Source organism: Geotrypetes seraphini, chromosome 8 (genome assembly GCF_902459505.1).
Source record: "Geotrypetes seraphini chromosome 8, aGeoSer1.1, whole genome shotgun sequence".
NCBI lineage: Eukaryota > Metazoa > Chordata > Amphibia > Gymnophiona > Dermophiidae > Geotrypetes > Geotrypetes seraphini.
In genome coordinates, this window is record NC_047091.1 from 81,702,297 (window position 1) to 81,718,943 (window position 16,647).

The 16,647-nt window shown below is 44.8% G+C and overlaps 1 protein-coding gene across 1 annotated transcript in view; it reads right to left on the reverse strand.

Moving 5' to 3' along the window:
* Window positions 1-4,473: 4,473 nt before the first annotated feature.
* Window positions 4,474-16,647, reverse strand: part of GNG3 (G protein subunit gamma 3) — a 57,333-nt gene continuing 45,159 nt past the window's right edge. Inside the window, exon 3 of the mRNA XM_033954849.1 lies at window positions 4,474-5,865. Within this exon, the coding sequence (XP_033810740.1) occupies window positions 5,737-5,865 (129 nt within the window). The 3' untranslated portion in view covers window positions 4,474-5,736. The remainder of the gene's footprint in view (window positions 5,866-16,647) is intronic.

Sequence of the window (16,647 nt, forward strand, 5' to 3'; positions counted from 1 at the left end):
TTCCATCGGCATCTCGAGGGTCGGTCTCTTTCTCTTCATCCTCTGGTGACTCGTTTCATGAGGGGTCTCGTGAATGTTCATCCTCCTCTGAAACCTCCTCCTGTAGTTTGGGACCTTAATGTGGTCTTAGCTCAACTGATGAAGCCTCCTTTTGAGCCTATTGACAAATCTCATCTTAAGTTTCTCACTTGGAAGGTGGTCTTTTTGCTTACGCTCACGTCCGCTCGTCGGATTAGTGAGCTGCAGGCTTTGGTTGCGGATCCACCTTTTACTGTGTTTCATCATGACAAGGTGGTTCTTCGCACCCATCCTAAATTTTTGCCTAAGGTTGTGTCTGATTTCCACCTCAATCAGTCCATTGTTCTTCCGGTGTTCTTCCCGAAGCCCCACTCTCATCCTGGTGAGGCGGCGCTTCACACGCTTGACTGTAAGAAGGCGTTGGCCTTTTATCTCCAACGTATCAAGTCTCATCGGAAGGTTCCTCAATTGTTTTTGTCCTGTGATCCTAATCGGTTGGGACATCCTGTTTCCAAGCGCACCTTGTCCAACTGGTTGGCTGCTTGTATTTCTTTTTGCTACGCTCAGGCTGGTCTCACGCTCCATGGTCGAGTCACGGAGCATAAGGTCCGGGCTATGGCAGCTTCTGTTGCTTTCCTCCGGTCTACTCCTGTGGAGGACATATGTAAAGCTGCCACTTGGTCTTCGGTTCATACGTTCACCTCCCACTACTGTCTGGACACTTTGTCCAGAAGCGACAGCCGGTTTGGCCAGTCGGTGTTACGTAATCTGTTTTCCTAACTTGCCATCCTCCCACCTGCCCTTTTTTGGTTGGCTTGGAGGTCACCCACATGTGAGAATATCATGCCTGCTTGTCCTGGGATAAAGCACAGTTACTTACCGTAACAGGTGTTATCCAGGGACAGCAGGCATATATTCTCCCTCCTCCCCGGGGATGGCTTCTTTGCTGGTTATGGAACTGAGGACCACGAGGTGGGGATGCGCCCTCTAGTGGGCAAGAAGGCAAGCACATGCGTGGTGCAGTGTAGCAAACTTGAAACTTCAATCAAGTTTGCTTGAAAAGCTGTCCGCGCTGGGGCTCCGTAGATGACGTCACCAACATGTGAGAATATATGCCTGCTGTCCCTGGATAACACCTGTTACGGTAAGTAACTGTGCTCTTTGGCTGGCTGGATCTGGTCTTGGTGAAATATGCTCACATGATCAATGGATTCAGTGCGTAAGGAATTCACCACTGATGAGCCTTTTCATTTAAGCCAAAGCTAGCCTGAGCTCCCAATCTCAAAAATATATACATTTCTGTACTGCCAGTGCACATACTGCTTTCCGCTTGGATTCCTGTGGGTCTTTGTGCCTGAGCATCAAGAGGCAGTTGTGGAGCCCCAGTGCTTAGTCTTGGAAAAAAACTCATTTTCTTTTTTCTTACTTTCTCTGCAGCATTGCTTTGACCAAGCTAGATAGTCTTGATCTGGAAACAGGTCAGGTTGGAGTTGAATACAGATTATGTGAAGACAGAGTACCCTATTTCCCAGATTAGTGTAAGAGTTTGGGGGAAAGGGTTATTTTGATAAGTCAGCAGGAGTTGCTTCAGGTATGTACTCCCCATTCTGGGGTGGAGAAAAGAGCGTTGCTTTGCTACCAGGCCATTCAGGCCTCTGCAATGATCTTGTGACCTTGTCTTGGTCCTATATTCCAACCTAGGCTTTTATTTTTCTTGGGTTTGCAATAAATCAGGAAGTGTTTAATAAAGTGGAAGTGGTGTATGAGACTCCCTGGCTGGAAGTGCAGCAAAACTGAGATCCGAAGCTTTACAAAGTTACTGAAAAATGCCCAGAAATGTCTGATGCATTGAGAACTATTTTGCTATACCAGGTGCAGTGAGATGCTTTCTATCACTTTGGTAACACGGAAGGTAGAAATGTGGATTATGTGTGTATGTGCATAGTAGAAAGCTTATACTGCTGGTGGCTCATTTTATACCAGTTTTGTGCTGGGCTAATGTGTGTGGGAGTGTGCAATTATAAGACTGCACTGACAGCTATTTTTCTCTGCTTCACAATGAAATGGGTCAGATGCACTGACTGTTTGCAGTTGAGTGCTATGCCTGAGCAAGATCAGGCTCCCTGACTTCCTTTGAGATGTGCTGGATTCACTTCCCTCCTTTGAATTTTTAATCTGTTCTCTAGCCTAGAACCACATGCCTCACTAAAGAACTGTGGAGAAAATGGCCACAGCCCTCTAGTAAATTCACCTCATTTTTTACACATTTTGTCAGTTTTACAGGAGTTTCTTATAGGAGGTCCCAGTGTGCTCATGCTTGCTGGTATACATGCCTTTGGTGTGTGCTTGCTTCTGTGGGAGTCTACATGTGTGGTAGGGTTTAGGAACCTTACTGTTTCTGGTGGGATTGAAACTTTCTTTTTAGTTATGCTATGGTTGGTTGGTATTTCTTTTTCCTTTGTTAGGCTCATGAACAATTTATGCATCCCTGCTTTTTTTTGCAGATCCTTTTCATAATTTTCATTTCTTCATGTGTCCAAGTGACCTGTCACATGCAGTAAGCACATTTGTAAGCCAAGTTTTTCCAAGGGTTTTATAGGATGCTGGCAGTTACAGTGACCAAAGAATACAAGGCTTGGGAGTGAAAGGAGCCTTCCAATGTCTGGGATGTGTTATAGTCTCTGGGCTTGGGTGGTTCATCTCTCTTTCGAGGACATACATGAATTTAATTACTACATAACTGTAATGATTTTATTTCATATGACAATGTTTTCATCCTTGCCATTTAATAAAACATTAAAAGTACTTACTGTTCAGTTGAGAAACAAGTCCTTATCACCCCTTACATTTATACCCCCTTGACCACAGGGATATTACTGAGACATCAGACATGTCTTGGTAACTTCAGGTCCTTTATTAGAGACCACTTTACAGCATTATTAACACCACAGAGTGCAGAAAGAGAAAAGAGGTGGTGAGAGCCATATATGTTCTGTCCGATGCTTGCCACAACACAGTACTGGACCACTGTTGCTCTGCAGTGAGAACAACCACCCACACTGTATCTTGACACATCACCAAACAGTCAGGAAAGAGATGCAGAGCCATGAGAACAGCTGCATATATAGAACCAAGAGCGGGACATGGGACAGTGAGAACAGCTGCTCATACAGTTTCTGACCTTTAACTGCAGACAGCCAGGAGAGAAATATAGGATAATGAGAACAATCTCATCCATAGAGCCTGGAAAGAGGCACAAGACAGTGAGAACAATCTCGTCCACAGAGCTAGAAGAGAAACACAAGTCAGTGACAGCAATCCTACGCAAAGGGCCAGAAAAGAGAGGCAAGGTAGTGAGAACAGCCATGCACAGAACCAGGAGAGAGACCCAGGGCAGGGAGAGCAGTCATGAACTAGACAGAAATGGGGAACAGCTGCATACAACCAAGTGAGAAATGCAGATCAGTGAAAGCAACAGCCTCCTAGGAGAGCAGTTCTATAAAGGGGTGCCTATCTGGATCCTATTCTGTAAAGGAAAGTAGGCACCTATTTTTCTGTGTAGAGTACTAATGTAACAATGCAAATGTGTGTATAATTGAGGTATGACCACTTACACCAGCCACAGAACTGGTATAAGGGCCTGATTTTCTAAACGTCACGATGGTAGGCAACGTTAGGCGTCCTACCGCTGTCTTAACAGGCCAATCAGGATGCACGTTTTAAAAAAAATCAATACGGCAATGATGCCTACAATGTAGGCATCTGAGTTGCGCCTAGGCATCCCAACGGACTCCTAAGGCCGGTGTAGGTGTGGCTTTTGCCAGAAGTGGTCTTAGACATTCCTAGGTGCTGCCATAGGCCTGAGTCAGATTCCTTAAATGTATGCCTGTAAAACGGTGGCCTACATTTAAGGTGTTTGTACAAAAAATTAGATATGATTAGTCACACAGCGGCTACCGGTGATTGACACATGGTAGGCACCTGTTTCCAGAATCAGGCCCTAAATGCTTATGCTTAGATTGCTGAAAAATGTGTGTAAATTATAGTATTCTACGTTTTACATTTCCCCCTCAATATTCATAGGGGTTAGGGGCAAAGCCAGCCCACCAATAACAAAAATTCATGACTAACTATAGGGCCAACTCTGACCCACCCCCAGCTCCATCCCACCTCCTGGACCCCTCCGCAACTTACTTTTAAAAGCCTGGTGGTCCAGTGGTGAAGCAGGGCAGGAGCAATCTTTGTACGCTCCTGCCCTGTGCAGAGCCGCAAACAAAAATGGCTGCTGTAGTATAGTGGGAACTCACAGCAGCCATTTTTGTTTGTGGCTCTGCACAGGTCAGGAATGTACAAAGATTGCTACTGCCCTGCTTTACTGCTAGACCACCAGGCTTTCGAAAGTAAGTTGTGGAGGGGTCTGGGAAGTGGGAGGGAGCCGGGTGTGGGTCAGAGTTGGCCCTAAGTAAAATGTAGAATATTTAAGAAATAAATCTGCGAGGCGGAAAAAAGCCACGAATAATCAGTCATGCATGCTGAACCTGCGCATATTGAGGGGGAAGTGTATACATTTAACTGTCCTGCCCAGACTTCACCCATGTGTTTGCCCACCTTCAAACTACATGCCATCACATGTAGGCATTATCTTATAGAATAGGAACATTGGAAGAGTAGGTTTTTACCTTCGATAATGAGTGTATGTGCACATATTGTCATTTACACACATTCTTGGCACCTAAATGTTGGCACCCACTTTATAAAATTTCCTCCATAGAGGCAGGAGAAAGACACAGGGCAGTAGAGCAGTAACCAACACAGAACCAGCAAAGAGATACAGTGCAGTAAGAACAAATGATCATGCAGTATCTGACCTGTCACTGTAAACAGCCAGAAGAGAGACTGAAGGCACCTGCAAGAGCAGCTGCACACATAGATCTAGGAAAGGGACTCAGTGTGGTGAGAGCAGCTGCACATACAGTCAGGAGAGAGTGTGGTGAGAGCAACTGCACACACACAAGGATAAGACAGCCTCACACGTAGTGTATAATCTGATACCAAAAAGAGCCAAGAGAGACAGAGCAGTGAGTGCAGCCTCATGTGGAGTGCCAGTTGCCTGTCACTCCACCTTCATTTTCTGTTGTGCTGCACTGGACTGAGATTTAGCTCTCCAGTCGTGTGAGAAAGCAGCCATGAGATGGGTGCTTCAGTTTCTCCAGACAATTTCTGCTCACTTTTATCTTAACAGTAATGTATTTTTTCTAAGGTTCATTTCCTGCCCTTTGTAGCAGTCTCTCCTGAGCTGTCATACCAGCTGTCTGACATCACAACTCAAGGTTATTGCAACTGGGCAGGATTGTAGCTGGTATCAATTAATTTTAAACAATAAGTTGGGTAGATAGCATTAAGCAACACAGACCATTGAGGAAGTCAATAAAAAAGTCTGGAAGCAGAAATGGGAATCTTTCTTTCTACTCTCCATGGATTTGTTGCAAGCTATTTATTTCTTTTTCAGTTTAATTTTTCTGGTTAGACCATATTAATGTCAGAGACAGAGCTAGAGTACTCAAAAGTGTCTTGACAGCTAGAAGCCAAAATCTCCTGCCAGGAACAGTGTAACTTGGAAGCTGACTGGGCACTCTGTGTCAGAAGGAGAGGAATTGCGCAGGATTGAACTGGGTAAAAGACTTCCTTTCCCTCTGTCCTGTAGTCAACATGGAAGGATCACAGCAGAGCGCAGAAGAATTTCTTCTCCCTAAATGGGTTCTCAGATGTTGGCACAGGTGTGATTAGTGGGTCATCACAGGCGTGAGCATCACAGTAGGTCATCAAGTCTGCTGCTGCCTTGGAAACCTGAAACGTACAATAAAAATTGACTGTTCAAGTCCTGTACCCTGAGAGTCATCTGTAAGAATTGACAGCAACTCAGTGGGAGATCTTAGCTTCTGCAGTTCCAACAGGAGGCACTGTAGAAATGATGGAGAAGTGACTCATAGATCCAGAAATCCCAGCCTTTCCCATCAGGAAGCAGTATAAGGAATGGTGCAGGAATATTGCCTATGGGGAACTATAGCTCCTGTAGTCTCAGCTTCTTGCTGTAGGGAATTATGCAGGAATGTTCACTTTGGAGGAACTCAAAATCCTAGCCTTTTCCAGCAGGAGAAAATGTGTGGAATGGTGTAGGAACACTAATTATGGTTGGGAAACTGCACAGTTCCTGCCATTCCAGCCTTTCTCAACAAGAGGCTTTGTAGGGAAATGGTGCAGGAGTGCTGGCTCAGGGATCCTGGAGGAGCTCACAGCTCCTGTAATCCCAGCCTTTTGCATCATGAGGGTTTGTAAGGGTTCTCATAGTTCCAATAGTCACTTAGGGGATAATTTTATAGCAGGTTGCCTGTGTAAAAAGTACAAAAATGCAGTGCTGGCTTAAGGTGTGGTGCCTTGAGCCAACTTGCACTGGTACCTTCACCCCTGCATTGTTTGCATCAGTGCTCCCTCTCATCTATATTGGTGCCATCTACTTCTGCCTACCAGAATCAGCTGTATTTGTACTTTTACAGCAGTGATCATGTCATTTTGTTCTTATGTCTGTTCTCTCCTCCAAAGAAGTCAAAGGAACCCGAAAAAATGGAAGGTAAACCAAACAATACAAAAGCAAAAACCTCCCAAACACCAAGAATAGTAACTGGACAAGGGAGAGAGACAAGAGCAGGACCAAAGAAACAACACACCACAATCTGTAAATAATTTTTTTTAATACACGGGAGAGCCCTCAGTCACACAGCCACCCACTGAAAGACTCAGTGGAACAGGCTGTCACCAAAAGAGTGTTAACTGTGAAACATCCCCAGGCTCTACTCCATGTTTTTTTCAATAAAGTGCACCCAACAGTGCTAAGTGTGAAAAAAGATATAAATGAATCAAAAAAACACACTTTACCATTAACTACAATTGTGTCTGCCCCTTGTCCAGGGGGCCAAAGCGTCCAAATCCAGCAGAGCAAAAAAAACCAACAGGAAGTACTTAGCTTCTCCGTGGAAACACACAGCCAGCAAAGATATTATTCGTCCAACGGGACTCTGTTTCGGGGGTGCACACCCCCTTCTTCAGGAACGGCTGGGCTACGCTGTGATCATCTCAATCATCCGGCACAGCATGGATTGACAAAGCAGGAAATGGCCACTGAGTCTTTCAGTGGGTGGCTGTGTGACTGAGGGCTCTCCCGTGTATTAAAAATTATTTACAGATTGTGGTGTGTTGTTTCGTTGGTCCTGCTGTTGTCTCTCTCCCTTGTCCAGTTATTATTCTTGGGGTTTGGGAGGTTTTTGCTTTTGTATTGTTCTCTCCTCCATGCATGGCTGCCAGTACCATCCTGATTTGAGAACAGGAAGTACCTATTCTTGTGTTTAACCTGCAGTGGTGCCAGTGGTTGTGCAGACAAGACAGCACAGCAGCAACAGCAAAACACACCACTTGAATGCTGAGCCAGTGAGACAGGCTTTTGTCATCCTTGAGCTTTGGTGCCCTGGGCCAGTGTCTCACCCACTTCATACCTTGAGCCAGTGCTGCAAAAATTACCTATTTTATAAAAGCAACATAGATACCTACAGCTAGCCCCAACAGCACAAAATGTCCTTGCTCAAAAAAAAGTATAATTGTATACATGTACTGTCTGGGTCCGATATTCAGACTGGCCATCTTCAGTGGCTGGTGGCGAAACTGAAAATTCAATGCTGGCATTGAATTTCTGTTGTTTTTTTTACTTGCTGAGACATAGCCTGCTTAGCTGAAATTCAGCAGCTGACCAGTTAAGTTCTAGTGGCCAAAGAGAGACCTGCTTTTTAAGCAGATCTATCTGGCTGCTGAACTTAGCTGGTGAGCCGATGAATATTGGTGGTGACTGGTCATGTCACATGACAGAGCAAGTCACTGGCCAATCCAATAAATAGGATATTCAGTGGGAGATAGTTATCTCCCACAGAATATCAGCAGCTAGCCAGCCAAATAACACTGAATATCGGCCCCTCTCTGTATAAAATACACTTATTGTCCTCACAAAAATGTGGGTTATGCCCATTGATCAGCAGATGGAGACAGAGACCAAAGCATTGTGAAGCCTACCCTTTAGAATGAGGTTATCGGTATTTTTCTCTGTCTTCAGTAGATGTGATGGTGGTATTGTAGCTTCTGGTCTGGTCTTCATGGGGCAATTTCTGGCCCAGTTGGAGAACTGGAAACCATCTGAGCAAGGAGTATTATGTTATTTCTCATTGGGGAAACTCAGGGGAGTCTGAGTCCTATGCCCTCCCCTTCCATCTTTCATTTCTTCTCCTAGCAGAGTAGCTGTGAGTTTGTGGCATTTCTGTCTCCAAATCGTCCCTTCATTGAATTTAAAAAATAAATAAATGATTGTAGGAAGGATTTTCTCTATTTTTAAGGAAATTCTTGGCACTGCCAGCAAGCATAGCCTATGGAAATGGGCTGAGTTTATCTGTCATAAAAGATTTCTGAAGAGTGGGTAAGTTGGTATTTAGTTGCTCTGATGGCCAGATTTCTGTCAGATGTGCTCAGTGTTTGTGACTTAAAACTATTATCCCAGGTTAAGCAGGCAGCATATTCTCACATGTGGGTGATGTCATCCACGGAGCCCAGAGGCGGACAGCCTCGCAAGCAGACTTGCTTGTAAAACTTTAAGAAAGTTTGCAACTGCGCATGCGCAAGTGCCTTCCCGCCTGATGTAGGACGCGCGTCTCCACGTCTCAGTTTTCCGCAGAGCCGACAAGCCACTCGTTTTGATGCTCTGGACTAGACCTAGTTGTACTCATGCCTTCTCTCACCTAAGCTCATGTATTTTCTTTACAGGGTCGCTGTGTTTATTTGCGCATTTCATTTAAAAAAAAAAATTTAGTTTATTTTCTTCATGTCACGGTGGGGCCTACTCACGGCTTCAGCCTGCGGGCCTCGATTTTGCCGCACCCATGTTTCATTCCAGTCCCGGCCTGTCACAGGGTTACGAAGTGTAGCCTGACCACATTTGGAGTCGGGCGCCCACTGTGCTACATTTACCAAATGATGTCAGCTTTTGCCTAAGACCTTGAATCCCATTCCTGCCCCGATCTCGACTCAAGCACAGTTTTCTCCGGGGTCAAAATCTTCAACCTCAACCTCGATCAAACCTTCCTCGATGGGGAAGTCTTCGAGGAGCTCAGCTAATTCTCTCCCTGGGGCGCCGTTATCCTTAGTGTCTCCATCAGGTACGATTGCTAAGCCACCTTTATAGCCATACCACCTCTAGAATCAGTGGGTCTGATGATCTCCAGGACACATGTCTCGAAATTGAGGCAACACTCTTCCTCGAGGTCATCTTCCTCCGAGTCTATATTTATTTTATTTATTTATTTATTTATTTATTCAATTTTCTATACCGTTATCCCAGGGGAGCTCAGAACGGTTTACATGCATTTATTCAGGTACTCAAGCAGTTTTCCCTCTGTCCCGGTGGGCTCACAATTTAATGTACCTGGCGCAATGGGGGGATTAAGTGACTTGCCCAGGGTCACAAGGAGCAGCGTGGGTTTGAACCCACAACCTCAGGGTGCTGAGGCTGTATCTTTAACCACTGTGCCACACTCTCCCCTATAGCCACACCAATTGTACCAACTCTTGTGGCCGGTTTTGCAGAGTATGTTGGAAGTTATTCTGCATCAGGAGTTTGGTAACATGCTTGCCAAATTAACTCCTGCCTTGACCCTGCTTCCTGCAGGCCAGCCTGAGCATTCGGTAGTAATACAAGGAGTTGAGTCCTTGAGAGTGCCTTGAGAAAAATCAACACACTACAAGGAGTCGAGTCCATCAGAGTGCCTTCGAGATCAATCTACACATTCTATGCAAGGAGCTGAGTCTTTGTGAGTGTCTCGAGATACTTCTGCACAAGGAGCTGAGTCCTTATCAGTGTCTCGACTTTGATCTCCAACTTTCAACCCTACCTCTAAGCATAAGGCATTGCCTTCTTCGAGGCACAGGGTGAGGACTCCTCGACATTCCTCATTGAGGCTGCATTCAAGATCACTACCTCGTTCTCCGAGGCACAGTTCATCTCCACACCATCTGTCGAGGTTTTCATCAAGACCCAGGTCCTCTTCTCAAGACAGACCTTGTTTTTCAAGGCACAGACAATCCTCGAGACAGCTACCTTCCTTTTCGAGGAAATCTACGGCAGACATCTTCGCACAGACAATCAAGTAGCAATGTACTACATAAACAAGCAAGGAGCTCTCCTGTTATGTCAAGAGGCCCAGAAAATCTGGACTTGGGCAATGGCTCGCAACCTTTTCTTAAAGGCTGTCTACATTCAAGGGAGAAGAATTCCCTAGCAGACAACCTCTTCAACCTCACGAATGGACTCTCAACTCTGCAGCTCTCCAGTCCATCTTTGCTCAATGGGGCACTCCACAGATGGACTTGTTTGCGGCTCCCTACAATCACAAGTTACCCCAGTTTTGCTCCAGACTTTCCTCTCCGTCTGGAAGCCAATGCCTTTCTCCTGGATTGCACGGGTCTTTTTCTCTATGTATTCCTCCACTTCCTCTCTGGCTAAGGACTCTGTTCAAACGAGAGGCGGCCACCATGATTCTTATTGCTCCTCGGTGGCCCAGACAACATTGGTTCTCCCTTCTTCAGCTCAGCTCCAGGGAGCCCATACCTCTTCCTGTTTTTCCCAATTTGCTTACTCAGCATCAGGAATCATTTTTACATCCCAACCTGCAATCTTTGCACCTGACAGCTTGATTTCTCTCAGGCTCAATCCATTTGATCTACATCTCTCCCAGCCTGTTTGACATATTATTGATGCCTCCAGAAAACCAGCCACCCAACAATGTTATCAACAAAAGTGGACTCGGTTTTCTTCCTTGAGTCTTCATCATCACGATCCAATTTCCTTATCAGTAGATTTGGTGTTGGATTATCTACTTCATCTGTCTGACTCTGGACTCAAATATACATCTGTCAGAGTCCATCTCAGTGCTATTACAGCTTTTCATGTACCAGTTGAGGGAAAGCCTCTCACTGCTCATCTGCTGGTCTCCAGATTCATGAAAGGACTTTTCAGTGTGAAACCACCTCTCAAACCTCCTCCTGTAGTCTGGGACCTGAATGTGGTTCTTTCCAGGTTAATGAAGCCACCATTTGAACCAATGGCCACCACTCATCTCAAGTTTCTCACCTGGAAAGTTGTCTTCCTTATTGCTCTCACCTCTGCCAGGAGGGTTAGTGAGTTACAAGTGTTAGTGGCAGATCCACCGTTCATAGTTTTTCACCATGATAAAGTGGTTCTACGCACGCATCCAAAGTTTCTACCGAAAGTTGTCACGAAGTTTCATCTTAATCAGTCGATTGTTCTGCCAGTGTTTTTTCCTAAACCTCATTCTCATGCTGGAGAAACCGCTTTGCACACTCTGGACTGTAAACATTCTTTGGCCTATTACATCGATAGGACAAAGCCTCATCTTACTTCTCCCCAACTCTTCATCTCATTCTATCTTAACAAGTTGGGGCATCCTGTTTCCAAGAGAACGATTTCCAACTGGCTGGCTGCCTCTATCTCGTTCTGTTATGCTCAGACTGGACTGGCACTGGAGAGTCGTGTCACAGCCCACAAAATCAGAGTTATGCTAGCTTCTGTTGCTTTCCTTAGATCTACTCCCATTGAGGAAATCTGTAAAGCTCAGTTCATACATTCACTTCTCACTATTGTCTGGAGTCTCTCCAGATGGGATGGGAACTTTGGCCAATCTGTATTACAAAATTTATTCTTCTAAAGGTCACTCCCACCATCCTATTCTTGTTAGTTTGGAGGTCACCCATCAGTGAGAATGTGCTGCCTGCTTGTCCTGGGATAAAGCACAATTACCGTAACAGGTGTTAACCAGGGACAGCAGGCACATATTTTTACAACCCACCTACCTCCCCAGGTTGGCTTCTTAGCTGGCTTAACTGAGGGACTGCGTGCTTACGTCGGGTGGGAAGCCACTTGTGCATGTGTGGTGCGGGCTGTCGCAAACTTTCCAAAGACAATGTGGCCCTGCAAAGAGTTTGAGTTTGAGACCACTGCTATAGGTAGTACAGTTTTAAAGGATATTTAAGACAGGAAGTTAGAGCAGCCCTTCACAAACTATAGGTTGGCACTACAGACTAGAGAATGACATGGGATCAAATTTTTTCCTGTCCCCACAGTAACTCAATTTCCATGTGAGTTTTGTCACTGTCCCTGTCCCATTTCTGTAAGCTCTGCCTTAACTGCAAAAGTTCAAACATTTATGATTTTAAAGTGTTTGAGGCTTGTGCAGATGAGGACAGAGTTTGCAGAAATGGAGCAGGGACCAGAAAAGAATTCACAAGATGGGAAAATGAGTTTTTGCGGGGACAGGAAAAATGTCCCCATGTCATTTTCTACTACCAACCTCTCTTATGTGGCAGCCACCTTGTATGAATTTGTCAGAATTTTTCTGGCTAAGAAATTGGCAGTGGCATACCTAGCATATGTGACACCCGTGGCCCATCATTTTTTGGCACCCCCCCCCCAAACGGTACGAAAAACATGATTTTTAGTAACAAGCCACGTCACACATGTGTACCTAGGAAAAGGCAGCATCTTACATATGCAGTGAGCAGTACAACATCAATACACCCATTGTAAAACTAAACAAGCCAGACTAGTACAGATCAATCCTACACCATCAATCCTAAAAGAAAACCATGTCTTTCGAACACACAGAACACAGAAAATACCTTCGCCTAGTATGGAATATGTCATCATAAACTAACCCCTCCCTCTTTTGCAAAACTGTAGTGTGGATTTTAGTCACGGTGGTAACAGCTCTAACGCTCATAGAATTCTGAGCATCAGAGCTGCTACCACCTCAGCTGGCGCTAAAAAACGCTCCACAGTTTTGTAAAAGGGGGGATAAAATAGAAATACATAGACAAAGGTTAAATTGAACCAGCAAGAAGCTGGACTCTGCATACAATGTAACACCACAGAAACAGTGACACATGTCTCCTAAAGCAACAAATAAATAGAAAATTTTTGTTCTACCTTTGTCTTCTCTGGTTTCTGCTTTCCTCATCGCCTTGTTACTCTCTTCTTTCTATCCACTGTCTGCCATCTCTCTGCCCCTATATGGCATCTTCTGTCCTATGCCCCTTCCAGAAACTGTATGACTCCCCCTTCCATTTCTCCTTTCACCCCCATTGGTCTGGCATCTCTCTCCTCTCCTTCCCTCTCCCACACCTCTCTTCTGCAATCCCTTTCTTCCCTCATATTCCTTTTCAATTTATTTTCTGCATCCATCTAGATTACGTTCTTACTACCCTCTCATCAATTTCCTTTTTTACTGTCTACCTACAGCTCGCCACCTCTTTCCCTCACCCCCTCCAGTATTTCCCTAACTCAATCCTTTTCCCCCCATCATGTACCCTCCTTTTATTTATTCCCTCCTTCCATCCTCTGCCCTCTTCTCTCTCTCCCTTCTCTCCACTTCCATCATCTGCCCCTTCTCTCTCTTTCCCCCACTTCCATCATCTGCCCTCTTCTCTCTTCCCCTTCTCTCCACTTCCATCATCTGCCCTCTTCTCTCTCCCCCTTCTCCCCACGTCCATCATCTGCCCCTTCTCTCAATTTCCCCCCTCCTTTCATCATCTGTCCTCTTCTTTCCCCCCACTTCCATCATCTGCCCCTTCTCTCAATTTCCCCCCTCCTTTCATCATCTGCCCTCTTCTCTCTCCCCCTTCTCTCCATTTCCATCATCTGCCCCTTCTCTCAATTTCCCCCTCCTTTCATCATCTGCCCTCTTCTTTCCCCCCACTTCCATCATCTGCCCCCTCTCTCTCCCCCCCACTTCCATCATCTACCCCTTCTCATCACTTCCATCATCTGCCCCTTCTCTCTCTTTCCCCCCTCCTTCTGCCCTCCTCTCTCCCCACTTCCATCATCTGCCCCTTCTCCCCACTTCCATCATCTGCCCCTTCTCTCTCCCCCACTTCCATCATCTGCCCTCTTCTCTCTCCCCTTCTTTCCACTTCCATCATCTTCCTCTTCTCTCCACTTCCATCATCTGCCCCTTCTCTCTCTTTCCCCCACTTCCATCATCTGCCCTTCTCTCTCTTTCCCCCACTTCCATCATCTGCCCTCTTCTCTCTCCCCCTTCTCTCCACTTCCATCATCTGCCCCTTCTCTCTCCCCCACTTCCATCATCTGTCCCCTTCTCTAAATCTCTCCATCCACCACAGGCCCATCTTTCTCCCTCACCTTTCAGATTTTGGCAACAAGATCGGCAAGGCTCCCCTCTGCACTGAGCGGCATCGGTGCCCCCCTCCACGACGTCACTCAGTGGCATCGGCGCCCCCCCTGCCCCGCGACAGCACTCAAGTTCGGCCTCCTTCTCCAGGCATCAGCAGAACTTCAGATCGGCAACAGGTGCTCAGTCAAAAGCTTCACCTGACTCAGCTTCCTGTTTCCGCCCAAGCAGTTCAGTCAGGGGAAGCTTTTGACTGAGCACCTGTTGCCGATCTGAAGTTCTGCTGATGGGCTGATGTGGTCGTATTTCTTTAGGCCAAAAATTAAATGCACTGCTGTATTTTGTACTACTCAAATGCATTGTAAGTTTTTCTTAAATGATGCAAGATAAACAATGTTACAATAGTCGAGGACAGACAGAATTAAAGACTGTACCAAAATTCTAAAAGAAACTGAATCAAAATATCTTTTGATGGTTCTAAATTTCCAGAGGATCATAAAACATCGTTTTATTTTAAGGTCAGTATGATCTTCAAATGTTAACTGTCTATCTAATGTAACCCCTAAGATCCTGATAGAAGGAACAATTTCAAAGGTTTGACCATTGATTAAAACCTGTTTGTCTGATATGAATTCCTTACTTCTCTAGATCTTAACGAGGCATGTCTGTACATTCCTATTTAGCTCCTTCAACAATGCTTCTTATGATTCACAATTCTGGGGTAATATTTCCAGTTTCAAGCTACAACTCTTCAGACCTCTTCCAAGATCATGGTTGTACTGATGGCCTTTCTTCAACATCAGGGAAGCAGGGTTATCACTGCCTGAATGATTGGCGAGTATTGTCTAGCAATGAAACATGTGGTTCAGTTACTTCAATCTCTCAGCTGGATGATTAATGCTGACAAAAGCACTTTTATTCCAGTCCAATCCATTGAATACCTGGGAGTGACATTTGACATGTTGGAGGGCAATGTCTATCATGAGGCAGACTGCTGAAACTACAAACTTAAATCTGCATCTTCTTTGCATGCACTCATACCTTGAGTTTCGGATTATATGCAGGTCTTGGGGTCAATTATGTCTGGTTTGTAGCACGACTTCAAGTTTTGGCTCCCCTGAAAATTAGACGAAGCATCTTGCAGTATTTATTGTTTTTTTGTGCAAATCTGTTTTTGTTTTGTTTTCTTCTGTTTTTGTTTTGTTTTCTCTGTTTAACTAAGTGCTACTTATTATTTTCAGGCTCAGCTCTCTCTTACTGATCTGCCGCTGCGAAGCAGGACTCCGCCCCTTTCAAATCAGGTCTGCCTTATGCCCTTTAAATCAAGCTCCTTAGCAGCGCATACCAAAGGAGCGCGCTTAAGGAGCAGGCCATGCTCCTTAATGTGCTCCTTTGTGCGCAACTGAAGAGCGCAAACTTCACAGGCTCTAACTATGTCTTTTCAATTAACCATAAAGCCTTTTTCCTTCTCATCTTTCTTCTTTTGACGCAACTAGAGAATTAATTTCTCTACACCCACACTATGGAAGCTAATATGCAGCCTATTCCAGTGCTTTGGGGAAATCGACCTAATCGTCATCCCCCTCTAGCCTCCAATTACAAGAGAAATTTCCCTTTACCTGACGCTGCCTCAGAATCAGTTCAGCAAACTACAGCTAATCCTTTATGAGTTCCCTATCGGAAAGAAATACCTACGACCACAGAATTTAATGAGAAAACAGTTACCTCATAAAATAATCAGAATAAATTTACCCTAGGTCTGATCAACACCAGATCATTTAGAGGCAAGTATCATTTCATTAAAGACATCATTACTTTTAATCATCTTGATAATCTTAGCATTGTGGAAACATGGTTAGCTGATAGAGATGAAGGATAAATCTCACATGCCAGCCCTATTGGTTTTTCCTACCTCTTCAACTATCGCTTTGGGCATAAAGGTGGGGGACTTGCAGTAATTTTTTGGGAGGGATTAATTTCTCTTACAGAACAGTCCTCCTCAAGAGCCTTAATTGAAATGCTTCAATTAAAGATAAATACCAATCCCTTGATAGACTTACTGCTTCTTTATGCACCTCCTCCCTTAAATAGAGACAATTTTACAATCTTACAAACCCTCCTCTTTGAATTCAGTATTTCAACCAACAATCCTATAAATCTAGGTGATCTGAATATTCATCTTGATGATAATTCAAACCCGCTTACATTAGACCTAAAAACCTTCTTACATGATCTGAACCTTACGTTTCTGAACTCTCAACCAACAAACACATATAGCAGATCACACCTTAGATGTGATCTGAACATCTAGCATCTAAATGTTCTAATCCCAAGACAT